At 38.2% G+C, this 17,934-nt stretch overlaps 1 protein-coding gene across 2 annotated transcripts in view; it reads right to left on the bottom strand.

Moving 5' to 3' along the window:
* LOC150077291 (mediator of RNA polymerase II transcription subunit 25-like) overlaps positions 1–17,934 on the bottom strand; it is a 763,048-nt gene that overhangs the window by 14,629 nt on the left and 730,485 nt on the right. For both annotated transcript variants that reach the window (XM_090386696.1, XM_090386697.1), the window contains one exon: positions 5,396–5,482. In XM_090386696.1, the coding sequence (XP_090242822.1) occupies positions 5,396–5,482 (87 nt within the window). The remainder of the gene's footprint in view (positions 1–5,395; positions 5,483–17,934) is intronic.

Raw genomic sequence — 17,934 nt, 5'->3', positions numbered from 1 at the left:
CTGGTAGGGCCAACCCTGTAGTAGCCAAAGCTACAGACAGGGAGAGAAAAAAAATAAAATAAAATAAAAAAATAAAAATGAACGGTTGAAGGTGATAGTGGGAAAACAGGAAGTGGGAGGGGGATTAAAGTGGTGTGTGTGTATATATATATATATATATAGAGAGAGAGAGAGGGGGGCAGTAGTAAAGGTGCCTGCCTAGTTAAAAGGGGGACAGAAGAGGGTCCCCTGGGGCAAAATGCCCATCGTGCTCTGGGGGTGGGAGTTGACAGTGGGCTACCCACCAGGCGGGGGGGGGGGGGCACCAAGGTTGGGAGGAGGGAGAGAACAACTAGCGCAGGTAATAGGAATGAAGGTTCATAGGGAAAGAGTCCCTATGTCGGAGTGCCTATGTTGGTGCTCTATCCCACACTGACCAAGCCCTGTTGGACAGTATCAGTGTTCTACACCATGGCAATGGCATCTATGATGGCAAGAGGCCACTATGGCCATCTGTCCATCATACATCTCATCTTGGGGGGGGGGGGCAATTTTAACCACTCATAATTCTCGTTTTGGTTGTATAATTTTTTCTTACATTTCATACTGTTATTCTGCTTTTTTCTTACATTTTCTATTAGGCTATGAAATTTTTTTTAATGATGTGGTGTATAGTGTACTTACTATGCTAGATATCTAATAATTAAAATTAAGTGGTTAAAGACTAAGGGTTAGTAAATACTTAAATACCTATATTAATCAATATGTGGTTTGCACCCTTTCACACTCAGAGACATGCTTTCATTTATCCTGCTGGCATTTGTCTCATTTACACTTTCTTACTGTATTGCTCGCCCCAGGCACTTCGACTTATTAGCTGCCTGTACACCTCTCTCCACTAGGGGCAGGGTAAACCTGGGGGGACCCTAGTCAATCTGGTTTAGTCAAATTTGGGTCAGGGAGCTGATACAACTAACCTGTCAGTTTAAAATATCATCATCTGGGTAGGGTGAGAGACATGGGCACTTTGGCTATGGATTGTGGTTTTGCTGTGGGGGGCTGTAAGGCCTGTCTCTGGATGTTTATATGCATTTCAAATACTTTTTGTGCCAAGCTTGCGAAAGCTTTATAATTATTTTCTTCTATTATAAATAAGTGTTCTTGTCCCCTGGGTGAGGGTGCGGGACAATTTCTGCTATTAGTTGGGTTCTTGGAATATCATTAATTATAGATTGATAGAGAATGTGTGGCCAGTCTTCACTTTTGCCACAGGTACAGTTTGGGTCATCAGTCAGCCCTAAGGAGGTTACTTTCGCCTTTAGGGAACCATGACCTGTCAGTATAAATGTGAAAAGTCCAGGGGTGAACCACTTTGGTGGCTTTGGGGTAATGCACTAGGTGGTAGATGACTCTCATCAATCAGTGAAATACCACCACTCTGCTTATTGGAGGCTTGAAGTGGTGGAACCTAGGTTTAGTCTCTAGAGCTAAGTTCCGGTCAACCCTCCCCTATCTCTTCCATCATAACCCAAGCACGGTACTAAGTACAATAGGCTCTAATACCTCTTGTGATTGGGGTTCACACATAAAAAAAAAAAAAAACCATTGCCACCTGTGATAGAAACCTTTTGGTAAACAGACCGCTGATTTTCTGCTCCCAATTTGTTTGCCAAAGCTCATGGAGCTTTATGGCTATTCTCTTTCTTTCAGACTTGATGGTGTTGGCTATGTCAAGGGCTATTCCCAGAAATTCTGTGGGTATGCTCTTCTTAAGTCATTAGTACAAGCCTCTTCTGGCTATTTCCAAGTAAAGTGGGAGAGCACCAGCCAGCACCTGCAGTGCTGGTGTGTGCTCACAGTGCAACATGCTCTGGTAATAGTGAGAAGTATTGTTCTATGAATTGTTTCTAATTTGTTCTTGTTTCTGACTGTGGCTATGCAGGTAAACCACACACTGGCTCTGTAGTTGATGACAGGCAAGAACACTGCTCGGTATATGATTGCCAGGGCCAGGTCCTTCTTTTGAACCCCCAGTCAGCTTGACTGATCCTGGCAATCATGCCTGCATAGTTTCTCACTGTTTTTGCCAAGTATGCCAAATGGGGATAAAAAGTAAATTTTGAGTCAAAAACAACTCCTAGGTATTTTAGTTCTGATATCATTTTTACAGTTTTTCCATTAATTTTAATTTGAGGGGGTCTCCTTAAGCTTCCTTTCAAAAGTATGGATCGTTTTTTTCAGGTGATATCCTGAGTATGTGCATTTGTGTCCACTCCTGCAGTTGAATGAGGATGACATTTGATATTTGCTCTACAACCACTTTTGTGTTTCCTTTTACAAAGATAACCAAATTGTCCACAAAGGCTAGGCTTTCCACTGGGCCAATATCTAAGACCAGAAATTCATCTAGAAAAATTGTCCACAAGAAAGGGCCAAGGATTAAGCCCTGCAGGCAATATTTGTTCATGGGCGTGTCAATTCCTGGAACCTTGTGCGAACTGAGACCTCTGTCTTTAAGCTAGCTGTTTATTACCTTATAGAGGTTTTGTGGGACATTTGTCTGGTGGAGTCTCCTAAGGACACTATGCCACACGAGTGAATCAAATGTCCCAGCAAAGTTTATAGAAACTAACCAACATGTACTTATTGTCACTGTCCTCCCCACGCTGAGTGGAAAAGGCCTGGGTTTAAATCCCGTCGATGGTGCGAGGAACTTTAATGGGCTTTTTTTCACTCCGTGGTTGAGTTAGTCCATCTCAGACATAGATAGCAAGGTTTTTTGTCCAGCAAAACAGGCAAACTGACAAGAGAACACACGCAATTCACAGACACAAATACAAGTTTATATAAGAAATTACAGGTGACCTTAACATAAAAATTTGAATTTTTTGAATTTGTATTTTTTTACTGTTGTCAGTAGGTGGTGCATGGCATCCTCCATAGAATTGCCCAGCTTAAAAACTATACTGATTATTTGAGCGAAAGCCTGCTTCTGTAGATATCCTATTATAAATTAGTTTTTCATATATTTTCCCTAGTACCAGGAGTAGAACTATTGTATGTATGATTTTTTTTATCAGTGAGAGGTTTCTCTGGGTTCTTCAGGATTAATCTCAGTACTGCCTTTTTCCAGATTTTAGGGAATGTTCCTTCTGTCATGCAGTGGTTGTATAAGGCTATTAGTTTATCTGGTGCTATTTCAGCTAATATTTTGATGATTTCTCTAGCAGGTCAAAACCAGAGCTTTTGTTGATTTTGGTGAAAACTATTTCTAATTCTTCTGATGTTAAAGGAAGACTCTGCCCAACACAGGGTTTGTTGTTTGTCTGTTATTTGGTTTTTAGGAGCATTAGCAACTAAGGCCATATTGCTCCGGGGATATGCTGTGGTCATTTCTTGACCTTTCCGCATCCTCCGTATTTGGTGGTTACGGGCTCGAACCCCAGTCTAATCAAGAAGCTTGTGCTATGCACTGCTGCACCTGCCCACCTGGCTACAGAGGCAGCGAACACAGGGTTGGGGTTTCACCTGGTTTTATTGTAGTTTCTATTACATCTCCTCTTGGCAACTTGTTGGTCACTATTCTGTAGAGAATTCCCCAAGGGTCAGCGTTTACAGAAGTTTCCAACAAGTGCTGCCAGAATTCTTTTTTCTTTTCTCTAATGAAGGAAGTATATTGGTTCCTGAGAGTTCTGTACGAACCTTACACTGCATCAACCTCATTTTGTGGCCAAAGACGTTCTGGCTCTTTGAAAATGTCATCTAGCCTGGTGTACCCTGCTCCTGAGAATAATCAGTTTAGGGCACCATCAGGGAACTACCTGCTTCCTTGGTTTTTTCTTTTGGATATATAGGTTTGATGTTTTTATTAAGACATTTGTCTTAATCAGTGCATGTCATCTGACATTTGTCTTAATCAGTGCATGTCATCTGGGCTATAATTATTGTTTGATCTAGACCACTAATTTTTGTGCTTTTGCAGCTCAGCTGAAGCATAGTAAATTCTTGTAAGCCCTGACATTGCACCAGCTTTCTTTACCACTGGTTATCAAGTCCTTTGATGGTGCCCAGTTACCCAGTGATGGCAAGAAGATATTATTCTCCGAAATGGCCATCTAAGTAACTGAGTGAGTGCACTGCAAATAAACAGCAACATTTCAGAAGAAGAAGAAGAAGAAGAAAAGAAAACTCCTTGGGGAGCAGTACATCGATGTTTATTTCAAGTAAAACAGAGGCAACTTGCAATTGAGGCTTTGGCTAACACATACAATAATGTTTTACAGGAATCAGGTCTGAAACTTCTGCTCTAAATTTACTTGAGTTGACTCATTAAGTTAACTACAGTTTGCACATATATTTCAAGATTATAGTATGAATCAGAGCTGTAATACTCAATAAGTTCTACGTTGATATTAATATTTGTAAAATAATAAGAGGAGTTTACCTCAATATAGTACGTGGAACACTTCCGTAGGATATTCTCCAGAAATTAAAACGAAAAAATCGACAACTTACATTAGAGTAAAATATGAATAATTAAATAATTAAAAACCAATTTAATGCAATTAAAAAGAATCTAATGAAAATATTCAAAAAGATATTCCTTCCTGAAGCTGACAATGCTTTTCGACCGTATGTCGTGATCACAGGAATGAAAATTACCAAATAGGGTTGAACCCAAAACTTAAATAGTGATTATTTGTCTTCGCGCATGCGCGTAAAGGTCCATGCATCAGAGATCAAATATGGCCGCCAAACGTTAACAGAATTCTCGTGTAATTTAATTTCTACTGTTTCTGCAATTAATAGTTGCATATAATTACGCTGAACATTAAGTATTTTGGCCTTGTTAAATAACGAGGCCTCGTCTTTTTAAACTTTTTTTTTATTTAACGAGGCCAAAATACTTAATGTTCAACATAATTATACGCGACTATTAATTGCAGAAACAGTAGAAATTAAATTACACGAGAATTCTGTTAATGTTCGGTGGCCATATTTGATTTCCGATGCATGGACCTTTATGCGCATGCGCAAAGACAAATAATCACTATTTAAGTTTCAGGTTCAACCCTATTTGGTAATTTTCATTCCTGTGATCATAACATACGGTCGAAAAGCGTTGTCAGCTTTAGGAAGAAATATTGTTTTGAATATTTTCGTTAGATTCTTTTTAATTGTTTTAAATTGATTTGAATTGTGTTAAACTGGTTTTTAATTATTTAATTATTCATATTTTACTCTAATGTAAGTTGTCGATTTTTTCGTTTTAATTTCTGGAGAGTATCATACGGAAGTGTTCTAGGTACTATATTGGGGTAAACTCCTCTTATTGTTTTACATTTGTTTTTAAATTACAAAAATGTAATTCTTACAGTAGATAAAATTTTCAAGAGAAATATAAATTCATCTGTACCTGCTGAAGAAGATTCCGCAATTGTGGATTTGGGCCACTTTGTGTAACTTGCTGGAACTGCTGAAGTCTCTGTTGCTGCTGTTGCATCTGCAGAAAAATAATATAATTTGAAAAAGTTTATGCCTTAACAGTCTTTATTTACTAAAATTAAAGCTCTTAAGCAGTCATGGTCCGGTGAAACCGTAAGTTTCTGTTGTAGCTCATGATTAACACTCAACGTAAGTTAAATATATTTTGTCATTAAATGCAGTTTAACCCAACATTTAGAGGATGTTATGAATTAACAATATGAAAAGGATGAAAATCTAATAGCATATCTATAGCACATAACACCAATATTCTTTATTAGCTATGCAAAGGACATCTGTACATATCTGGTTAACTTAGATACAAGTCATAGTGGCTTAACAGTGATTTGTATTAAACTTAAAACATTATGCATCGCAAATATCATGCACATACATTATGCCATACTGTGAAGAAAAGTGAAGACAAAGAAAGGGGCTAATATTCCTTCTTTTTAATAAAGTAAAACCCTTACAATGAATATCATTTTAACAAAAATTTCGTTGTCACGAAAATGTTTCTAGGTTTTGGCTCGCTTCATTTATTATTAGAGCTCGGTACAAGGTTTGATCAAAATGTTAGGTGAATGTTGCAAAAAATTAATTTCATTCATTGATATATGTTTAAACTGTCAATATTCTTCATTATAACCTGCAATCATACACTTTGCCACTGATAAAAGCATAACAATTTTGGAAGTAGTCTTTTGTGAATGCTTTTAAGCAGCCCGCTGTTTGGATTTCTCGACTAGACTCAACTCACTTTTCTTTCATATCCTGTTTGAATTTTGGGAATAGTCAAAAGTTTTATGGTGCCAAATCAATTAAATAAGGTATGGCACATGATGGGAATCATGTTGTACCTACTTTATTTGTCTTTTTGTTGAGTGAAAATTGTTAGTGGTCAGTGACATGTTATTGCGAAAGAGCCTACCATTTTGCTGCAATTTTTCTAAGTTGTTTTATGACAAATTATGTCACCCAGTCATTTTAAAACTTCTGTATTAGGCTCCATTAACATGGAATGAATTATGATAACACCATCTCTCGCCAAAAAATGCAATCATACCTTCAGATATGATTTTAACCGTTCTGCTTTTTTAGCCTTGGTGATGATGGTGGTCATTTTGCAAGCATTAGTGTGCAAAATGACATTTGTAAAACAATATATTTTTACTTTTATAGTATATATATTTTGTTATTTTATTTGTTACATAATACTGACATATTTAATTATATATTTAAGTAAAATAAAGCAGAAAATAATACTTATATATCTGTCTATATAGAGCTACTGCATTATCTAATAAAAATAAATGATCCTTGAATACGTAGGCTATGTGAAAAAATCTTCAAAAAATCCCAGAATTTTCAAAATTTCCAAGCATGTGCTGGATTTATGAGGACACACACACACACACACACACACACACACACACACACACACACACACACACACACACACACAGGCTTTGCATTAGTAACCCTCCCAAGAAGGGGGGGGGGTTGCTAATGCAAAGTACACATAAAACAGACATATTTTTAAAATTAACTTGGGAAAGAATTTCAAAGCCTGATTCACAGAAAATGAGGCATGGAATACATTCTCATTCCTTGCCTTCCATTCCCCAATCTTCACCTACTACTTTCAGTGGTAGCCAGTAAGCGATCATAAAATATATTATTGCATCATTATTTCACAAATAGAAAGGCACTTGCCAAATGGCCCTGTTGGCTCTCCTCTATCTGGGCTTGCTTGCCCCTCCTGAGAGTTTTACTGCTTGACCCCCATGAGGTGGGTCCTGGTATTGCAGTAAAGCATATATAATAATCATAGGAATTTAGAGAATATCGAGGAATGTTATAAAGTTAAAAGAGACATAACTATTAATATGTTATATATAACATATGCCAGTTAGGTGGTTCCATCCTAAAAACAAGAAAATATATCCTAAATGTGAAGCTCACATTTCATTAAACAAAAATAATCAAAATTATCAGGCCATTTCAATGTATATATTTTCCCCAAACCACTCAAGTTAATTTCTGATACTATATGGTTTAAAGCCATCTTGTTAGGAGGTTGTATACATGTAAATAGTTATCTCACTGGGCATAAGTTAGTTGTTATGCTATAGAAAGTTTATACCAGTCCTTGCCCAATGGATAACATTTTTAATTAGTTAATTAAAATTAGCCTTTAATCTATTCAAAAAAATTGCCAATAGCTTACTGTTTCTTAATTAGAGTAGCAAACATTTAAATTAAAATTAATATTATCTACCAGATTGTTGCAGTGTAACAAGTTTTCCAGGTGGCACCCTTTTCTTGCCAGCTGCCACATGTACTGGGGTTTCTGGAGGTATCTGCTAAATACTATATTTTATTGGACTGTATATGTATTTTTGAATTATCTGATGCATACCCATAGAGCTTAGGGTTCCAATCTCAGATTGCTGTAAATAACAGTTATATGGTAAAAGTAAAAATTAATTTTGGTCTCGAATAATCATAAAAAATTTATATTTGGCCATACTAAATATGAGAGTTTAATTAAAAAGAGTTATATAGTATCGGTGTAAATACACCATAAAAAGGTAAAGTGCAGCCATTATCAACCCACTGCAGGATGGAAGCCTCCTCAACAATTCATGCTGAGAGAAATGGACCATAATCTGCCACGCTGGTCCAGTGCGGGTTGGCAGATCGACTGTATTCAGCAGTCAGGGGCTTGAACCCCGGTCTACTCAAAGAGCGTGTGCTACTGCACTCCCGCTCCTGACCACTTGGCTACACCATAGTTAACCCATAAATTTGAACTACATAAGTAAAATAAATAAATTTTCTGTTTATACTCCAGGATGACCAAACGGTCAGAGGGGTTTACAAGATACACAGAATACAAGAAACAGCACTGTATTCAGCAGTCACGGGCACTTATGCACCCACGCGCCTGACCACTAGGCTAAGGCAGCCTTCTGGTTAGTGTAAAAGGCATTGTTTTAATTGTATCTCATATTGTGGTTGCCTTCAGAACTAGGTAGCAGTATTGTACTACTTCAAATAAATAACGCTTCTCTAGTAGAGAAGATTACTGTTATTTATTTTCAAATGATACCACCACCCAGACGATCGTTTCGAAGCTATTGGGCTTCATCATCAGTGGGCAGGCAGGTACCCTGGTAATGCAACATGCCATCATGGTTGCGAAGTTATATCCACAATATGAGAGTTAATTGCCAAAACCCATAAGAATTATGCCTTGTGCATTTCGTTTTCAAATTACATTTTTACCAACACCCTTTGGCATCTCTCATATTGTGGATATAACTTCGCAACTAAGAAGGCATGTTGTATTACCAGGGTACCTGCCTGCCCACTGTGATGAAGCCCAATAGCTTCGAAACGATCGTCTGGGTGGTGGTATCCTCTGAAAATAAATAACAATAGTCTTCTCTACTAGAGAAGTGTTATTTATTTGAAGTAGTGCAATACCGCTATCTCGTTGTGAAGGCAACCACAATATGAGATACAATTAAAATAATGCTGTCAACACTACTTACGTAGTTCAAATTTATGGGTTAACTATGGTGTATTTACACCAATACTATATAGTTAATTACCAAAACCCATAAGAATTATGCCTTGTGCATTTCGTTTTCAAATTAAAATTAGTATAACTGTTATTGGGACCAAATAAATGGGTATGCATGAGCCATTCATTGTATTTGGCTGTCTATCTGTTCAAAGCATAGCAGAGAGATGGCCATGTGAATGAATGGATTTTCCCTTTGTTCTCTTTTAATCTTTCTATATATATATTTTTTATTTGTTCCTTTTCTTCTTTATTTTTTTTTCCCTTTCCTAATTTCAGGTAGTTTAGATTTAAGTCTTTTAAATATAGGCATATACATTGCCATTAACAATACCAAATTTTGTTAGTCATGGTAAGAATGCCTGAAATGCACCATATTATATGTACATCCATTTCACGAAATTGGATCCATAATAAATTACTGGGGCCAATAAATTGGATCAAAATAAATCAGAGACCGGGCTAGCCGGGTGGATAAAGTGCCTGCCTGGCAACCCAAAGGTCGCTGGTTCGATTCCTGCCTCAGGCTTGGATATCATGATAGTGCCGCACTATCCGGTTGGATCTCACGGCCACGATACACAAAGGAAGCAGGAAAAAACTGATTCGTTTGTGTATTGCTCATATCATACGATAAAAAAAAGTACATATGAATAAAGTCAAGCCTTGTGTGTATAATATTCAATTGTTAACTCTAACAATAGCATTAACGCTATATATCTTAACAATCCATAATAAATAGGATTATTTTGTTATAATAATAAAAAATATATAATAAAGCACGTGTGTATTTGTACAGTAATATTTAAAGGGTTCATCCATAATTTTGGAAAGCACAGCATAAAACAAAGAAATGTCAAAGCAAAGGAAACTCCAAGTTAGGACAATAGAATACAAAGACAAGTAACTGGTAATATTTATACTGAAAAGAAATGGTGGAATTACATTTTGAATTAAACTAGAATAAGCTGAACAAAAGACATATAAAAGATATTGCTATGTTTTGAAAAGGAAAGTATTACCTTAGATATAATCTGCTAACTAAGAACCAAGAGAGAAAAAAAAAAAAAAGCCATGAATTAGGGTTGTATTTGAAAGTGTCTGCAATTCTGCCCAGACATGATAGGAGGGAGTATATGATGAGAGCCTTGTCGATCAATTCGGCCCTGGAAAGATTGTGCAAGGCTCAAGGGGGTAGAATTTTTTTCAGCCTGGACTGTACTTGTTAACAGGAGAGACTGCTTCTACAGGGACAGGATACACTTAAATAGAAAGGGTGCAAGAATATTTGCTGATGCTATCGAGGCAGTGTTAGGTGGGTCGGAAAACTGCTAGCTTGGGGGGGGGAGACAAAGACTAATAGATTAACAGTAGCCACTGGCAGAGGTGAAAGAGATTCTTGCACTGCTTCTATTGGAATGAGCAGAAGCCTGAAAAACAAGATGCAGGATATTGTTAAAAATGCATTTATTTTTAACCGTATTAGTACAATCTTAGAGAGCACAAGGGCCTCATACTTTTCACTGCGCTGTATCTGTCATACAATATTTACTTTACCAGAGAAGGCAGAATTACTTTCGTTTTTCGCATGGGAGCAGAGCCGCACCCACGAAATTCCAAAACCACCGTCCGATGCCTGCCGCACGTTATTTATTCGTTGGAGCGGGCAAGCATCCGAGCGTATTGTTGACAAAAACAGAAAAAGTCGCGGCGCTAGTCATAAAAACAGGGGAGTTACATTTTCGGAGAACACTACTAGTATTGTATTTGATTCAGGCATCAGGCAGAGTGTTTATTATTTCATAGATTCCTTGTGGAGTAGACGATTTTTATGTCCGTTTTGGCCTTTGTGCGAACCTCATACAAACATGTAATTCTTTCAACGACTTTCATAAATCGGACTTTCGGTTGAGTCAGAACGCTGTAAAGCGACAGTTCCCCAGATGTTTTTCTGCTTGACGAAACTAACTAGAGGGGAAATAGGGGGAAGGCAGTTCGGTTAGCAGCTAGGGTGTGGTAAGGGAGAGAGAGTAGTTGGAGCTGAGGCTTGGACAGTGTGAGTTGGTCGGTGAATGAGCTGTGACTTGTAAGGGCAGTTAGCGGAGTTTGAGTTAGGATTTTAGTAAAATAGAGAGCCGTCGCAATGATAATCTTTTGTAGAATGTGAAGAAAATATTCTTAAGAAGAGAAAACGAAAAGTCGGAAGAAGAAGAAGGCAAAAACTCGTTAATGAGATATAGGAAGGAATCGAGATGAACTACTGTCCTGTAACTACAGTTCCTGAGGCGATACTGAATTGTTCGGGTAAGTTATCCCTTGTTGTTTAATTATAAACGGAACTAAATTGCGCTAAGTCGAACATACTTCCATCCCCCCCCCCTTTTTATATATTTTTTTATGTGCTTAAAGACATCTATCCTCACGCACACTCATACTTTGATGAGAGTTTTGTTATTTTACGTAGCATTTCATATTTAATAGATACTGTAACTGGTACATGAATGCCGGACGTCATTTAGTTAGAATTAATTATAATTAAATATTAAAACTGAATAATCATAATTAACATTAAAACTGAATATTAGAATTAAATATTAAAACCGAATATTATAATTAAATATTAAGACTGAATGTTAATCATGGCCTACAATCTTACATGTTCCACCAATGTGGTGTAATATTCGTCAGCTACGCGATGTATGAACGCTCTTTGGCTGTCGAATGTTCGTGAAGAACATAACAATTTGCAACCCAATACCATTATTAATTAATCCGTTGGTTACCTAAATATGTAAAGGTATAAAGCTCAAGGCTATTTTACTAAAGACTTATACACTGTTTTGTCTAACTGTATTTTGTAACAATTTAGTATGTTTAATAAACCATGTTTTGTTTGCTAATTTTTGCCTATTGATTACTCTCTGATGACACATGATTTCTTTGAATGGATTACTGATAAAGAACTGTTAAGGCGGTGCTTTTGATTCTAATCAAATAGAAAGGAGTCAAAGGTGAAAATCACACAACACAATCTTGATGTTGCAGATTTGCTCAACGTCCATCTGAGTAAGTTTTTAGAACACGGAATTTGTCCTAACTAACTGCTAGACGATTACATGAAAGCCAGGTTCCTCCGGATGTAAATATTAGTGTAACTCTTGCAAAGAACATTTATTCCTAACTGACACATCACACCATAACTGAGAATTGTTGGAACCCTAGCAAGTTTATACTATAACGGAGTAAAAAAGACCTGCGCGACACTGGTGCCAATTGTGGCCAGGATTGAAGTGTGTCCTTGCGGGATGAAAAACCCGTTTTGTATGAATGCCCGTAAATGATTCTGATGGTTGTAGACTGAGGAAAGTACTTCTAATAGAAAGGATTGGGACAGCACTGATTGTTGTGTGTACAGAGATTAGTCATAGGCATTTTTTTTTACAGCAGTACAAATAACACAGACGTCTCCAGGAACACTCATATTGAACAACAGGCAGCAACTTGTAATGTTTTAAACTAGAAAATTTATCAAAAATTAAGAATAAAACGAGTTGCTACATGTTGTAATACCTTCTGCTTTAGAATTGCTGATTATTAATGATATATTTCTGTTTCAGCTCAACGGAAAGGTAGGTTTTACACCATTTTGGGGGACATTAATTTTACACAGACACTAATTAAGCCAAAATGGAGGGACAAAGCCCCCAAACCTCGGGTATAGAAAATTCTGTTCCACTTTTTGGAACCCAGGAGACACAACCCTCTCCCAAAATGGGCTGACCTTATTTGGCAAATATTGCTGGTTATTTGGGTTTAGTGCCAGTTTTCTCTGGCAAAGTAGACGAAGGTCCGTCTGTTCAATATTTTTTTGAAATGCTTAGGACAGTTAGCACTTTGGGGAAATTCTGAGTTAATAGCTGTCTGTAAATCCAAGGTTCGCTCTTTTGCTGCGGAGTTCCTCGCAAATTCTGTAGAATTACGTAAGGAAAAAGATTATAGTGTGTTTAAAAATGCATTTTTGGCTCAGTTCAAAAAAACGGAACCTAGTGTGACATGTCTACATAATTTTTCACATGCTGTACAATTGCCTAATGAGACCGTAGCACATTTTGCTACGAGGGTTAAAAATTTGGCCCGTTTAGCGTTTAAAACGCAAAGTGAGTCGCCAGAGGCATTATCAATATTAGATCAGGCAATGCTGGCTCAATTTCTCAGGGGCGTTTCAAATAAGATCAGGAGACTGGTTCTTTCACAAAATCCTGTCACCTTCACACAGGCAATTGCAGTGGCGAAGCGCGAGGAAACCAACGAACTTATTACAGAAACAAAACACAGGTCAATTAATGCCATGTATAGTCAGAATAACAGTGATGGAGAAATATGGGACCAACAAGAAAACTATCTTAAAGAAATCATTAAGCCATTGCAGGACCAGATAAAAGACCTACAGCAATCGCTACATACACTAGCTGTAAATAATATTACACACAATAATTTAAAAACGCAAGGTGCAGATAATAACAGGTATCATCCAAGCCAAAATTTTAATACTGAAGCTTATGCATTCCCCCCTTTCTGCGACCGCATAGCGTTCCCCGTAAGGCACTCACAGTCAGGAAGGGCGTTGCTAGGATATGCCACGAATGGGGTCAACAATCACGAGTACCGACGCTATGGAGAACCAAATTATGACCGGAAGCATGGGTTACGGAATTGAATAGACACTACGGAGCAGGGACAGAATCGTTTTGCTGGCTGCGGCCGTTCAAGTAATTATCGGCCGGCGCCGAATTTTTCTCCTTCTCGGCATGATTGGCACTCGACGCGCGAATACACTGCAGTGCCAAAAAATGGGACAGCCTATGTTAATGGAAAGAGCAGTAATTTTAATAGAAATAGAGATACATTAACAGATAAAACTTATAACAACAATCGAAATAGGGATAATATGAGCTCATTTACAAGGGAAAGAAGGGGAACACCCAGAAATGAATGTACCTTTGATCAAACTCAGCACAGATCTATTTTGGGAAGATCACCAAATCATGTAGACTATAGGCAAAATGGGGAGAGGTATTTATGACAAAGAAGGAACATGGTGCGAAATGGAAGGAACTTCCAACGCAATAAAACCGCTTCCCCTCGCCAGAATTTCCATAGATTCGATAAATCTTATGCCTATCGGAGAAATATGCAACATGGGGTGTATATATTAAATAATGACGCCAAACTGCCACTAATCAATGGGTATATTCAAGGCATCCCAGCCAGGTTTTTGGTAGACACGGGAGCAAGTGTATCGCTTTTAAGCACAGACTTATTTAAAAAAATTAAGCATGATAGCTCCTTGAATCCCAGACGTACAGATTTAACTGTAACTGGAGTCTCAGGTTATGTAGTTCCAATACATACAGAAATTACAGTAAATTTTAAGTTAGATCAGGCGACTTTTCGGGATAAGATTTTGGTAGCTTCAGGAAATTTTAAGGACCAGTACGATGTAATCTTAGGATTAAATATTTTAAGGCGATTTTCGTTTACATTAGACTTGGGTAAGGGAATTATACACTCTGCCCCTTTGAACATTTGCTTAAGGGAAGAGGGTAGCGAGGAGAAAGGCGTAAGAGACCGGTATTTGAATTTAAAACCGTCGGTGGCTAAATTAACTTCCAAACATTTGATTCCCGCCTCATCAGAAAAAGTAGTAACGGCTGTTTGTAACCATCTTGCTGCTTCTGCCGAACAGTTAGTGTTGACAGAACCTAACTCTAACTTAAGCCGTGATGACTTTGCAGTCAAATGCTCAATAGACAGATTAGGTCCAGATGGCAGAGTGTCTGTTCTTGTAGCCAATCTGACTAGTGAACCCCTCCACCTTCCCAAAGGGATGAATATTGCTAGTCTTGAGGGTGTTAGGGATAATACAGTTGTTTTTACAGGTGAGGAAGCTAATGAGAAAACTACAGCTCCTGTGACTTTGCAAGACTTTGACCTCGATCACTTGAGAGATGATCAAAGGCATAAACTGTCCGATTTGTTATATCAGTATAGAGATATTTTCGCTAAATCACTAGCTCAGTTAGGAAACTCGAAGGTGTTAAAGCATAGGATTAGATTGACTGATAATGTACCAGTCAAGCAAACAGCTTATAGAATTCCATATTTGTTAAAAGATGAAGTTCGAAGGCAGGTAAATGAACTATTGGAATCCAACATCATACAACCAAGCCATTCCCCATATGCAGCGCCAATAGTTCTAGTCAAAAAGCCTGATTCGAGTTATAAGATGTGTGTGGACTTTCGAAAATTAAATGCTAAAATTCTTTCTGATAATTATTCTCTCCCTAACGTCAGTGAAGTACTTCAACATCTCGCACAAGCGCGTTATTTTACTTCACTTGATTTGCGAAGTGGATTCCACCAAATTGAGGTGCACCCAGCTGATCGTCACAAAACCGTCTTCACTACTGGAGAATCCTTATATGAGTTCTCTCGATTGCCGCATGGATTAAAGAATGGATTTTCGTCGCTCTTGAAAGCCTTATCATTAGTGCTTCATGGTCTCGGGGAGGAATCGATTTTCGCTTACCTTGAACATATAATTATTGCATCGCCCAACCTTGATTTACATCTCTTGAAGCTGCAAAAGGTTTTCCAGCATCTGAGAGAATACGACCTTAAGCTCTAAAACCTAAGAAATGTGAGTTCCTGAAGGAAAAATTAAAACACCTTGGGCATTTAATCAGTTCTGAAGGTATTCGCCCCGATCCCGACAACGTGGCTGCCGTTCAAGAGTGTCGAGCCCCAAGAACTGCGAAACAAGTGCAATCGTTTCTAGGATTGGCAGGATTTTACAGGAAATTTATTCCAAATTTTTCGGAGATTGCGAGACCTCTAACAAATTTGACGAAGAAAGAAACACCATTCGTCTGGAACAGCTCAATGCAGCAGGCTTTCGACCAGTTAAAGACTGTTCTGACCACCCCACCTTTGTTGGTCTACCCTGACTTTTCCCGACCTTTCGTGGTATCTGCTGATGCATCTTCATATTGTGTCGCAGCATGCTTAGAAGTACAGATAGATGAGAATTCTAGACAGCCAGCAGCTTATGCGTCTAGACTGTTAAAAAAAATCAGAATTGAACTACAGTACTACTGAGAAAGAAGCCTTGGCTATAATCTTTGCAGTCATGCAATTTAAACCTTTTCTAGTATCAAATCATTTTACACTAATAACTGATCATCAACCATTGAGCTTTTTGCTTAATTTAAAGAACCCATCGCCTAGATTAGCCCGCTGGAGCATGTTGTTGCAAGAATACGACTTTCAAATTGTCTACCGCCCTGGTCGAGTTCATTCAAATGCAGATTTCCTTTCTAGAGCTGTGTTAGAGGAAGATGAGTCACAGAAAAAGCATAGGAAACCAAGAAATATGAAGGTAGTCGCTCCAATATCAACAGAGGTAAATCAAGAACCAGTGATTTTTCCTCAAAATCAAACCAGAACTTTGATCAAAACTCTACAGAGAGAAGATCCGATCTTGCGGAAATTAATCGAAGCGCTAGAAGGAACACTCCAGGCATCAACAAGAGTGCCAGATTCCTTTTATATGAGTAATGATGGATTATTGTACCACTATACTCTGTCTGGCTCTGGAAATACCCGGGATGACCCAAATGAACAGTTAGTCATTCCAGAAGGTCTGAAGGGGGAAATTTTAAAATCATGTCACGACGGAGTACTTTCTGGAGGCCATTTTGCCTTACAGAAAACACTGGAAAAGGTCAAAAGAGACTTCTTCTGGACGGGCATGTACGCAGACGTCAAGAATTATATTGAATCTTGCCCATCTTGCATGGAACGAAAAGGTTATAATCCTAAAGCTAAAGCGGCTCTGATGAGAGTCCCAGTCGAAAACGCCCCTTGGGTGAGGGTGTCATTAGACATTTTGGGACCTCTCCCGATGTCATTGAAGGGAAATAAGTATCTATTGTTAGCAGTGGATAATTTCACGCGCTATGCTGAAGTGGTTCCGCTCCAGACCCAAAAGGCAGATGAAGTTGCAACAGCTTTTATTAATAATGTGATCGCTAGGCATGGAATTCCTAAGTACATTCTTACAGACCAAGGCACAAATTTCATGTCCTCGTTGGTACGACAAGTGTGTGAGAGGTTGAACATTCATCAAATTCATACATCTCGATATCATCCTCAAACAAATGCCAAAGTCGAACGTCTAAACCGCACCTTAGCAAATATTTTGTCACATATCATAAATGAGGCTCAATCGGACTGGGATGAAATGACACCACTGGCGATAGCTGTGTACCATGCAGCAACCCATAGTGCTACTCAGGAATCGCCCAATTTCTTAATCTATGGTAGAGATTTAGTGTTACCATCTGACCTATGGCATGGAAAAACCAGACGGAGCTATGCCTCGTTAGAAAACTACTCAGAACAAATGTGTGCACGTCTCCAAAGGACTTATGAGATTGTGTCTCAACATTTGGAGGAGGCTGTACAGAAACAAGAAGAACGCAGAGCTGCTGTGGCAGTAGATAAAAATATTCATGTTGGAAGTTTAGTTTACCTGTTCACACCTAAGATAAAGGCAGGCACTACAAAGAAATTGGCCCGTTTAAGCTCAGGTCCATACCGGGTAATTAGTCAAACTTCTTTGGTCAACTATGAAATACAAAACCTGTATAACCCGAAGGACAGGCAGATAGTGCATGTGGATCGGTTGACAAAGGTTGTCGATCGAAAAGTCTTTCCCGAACTTAGAATAGAAGAGGAAGAAGAGCCCGAAGATAATGAATCACTGGATCAAACATGTACAGAGACAGTGCCGAAGGAAACTTGGATCTTTGATGAGC

Source organism: Mastigoproctus giganteus, chromosome 12, assembly GCF_048544385.1.
Source record: "Mastigoproctus giganteus isolate SK-2022 chromosome 12, ASM4854438v1, whole genome shotgun sequence".
Lineage (NCBI taxonomy): Eukaryota > Metazoa > Arthropoda > Arachnida > Uropygi > Thelyphonidae > Mastigoproctus > Mastigoproctus giganteus.
This window is presented reverse-complemented; position numbering and strand designations above follow the sequence as displayed.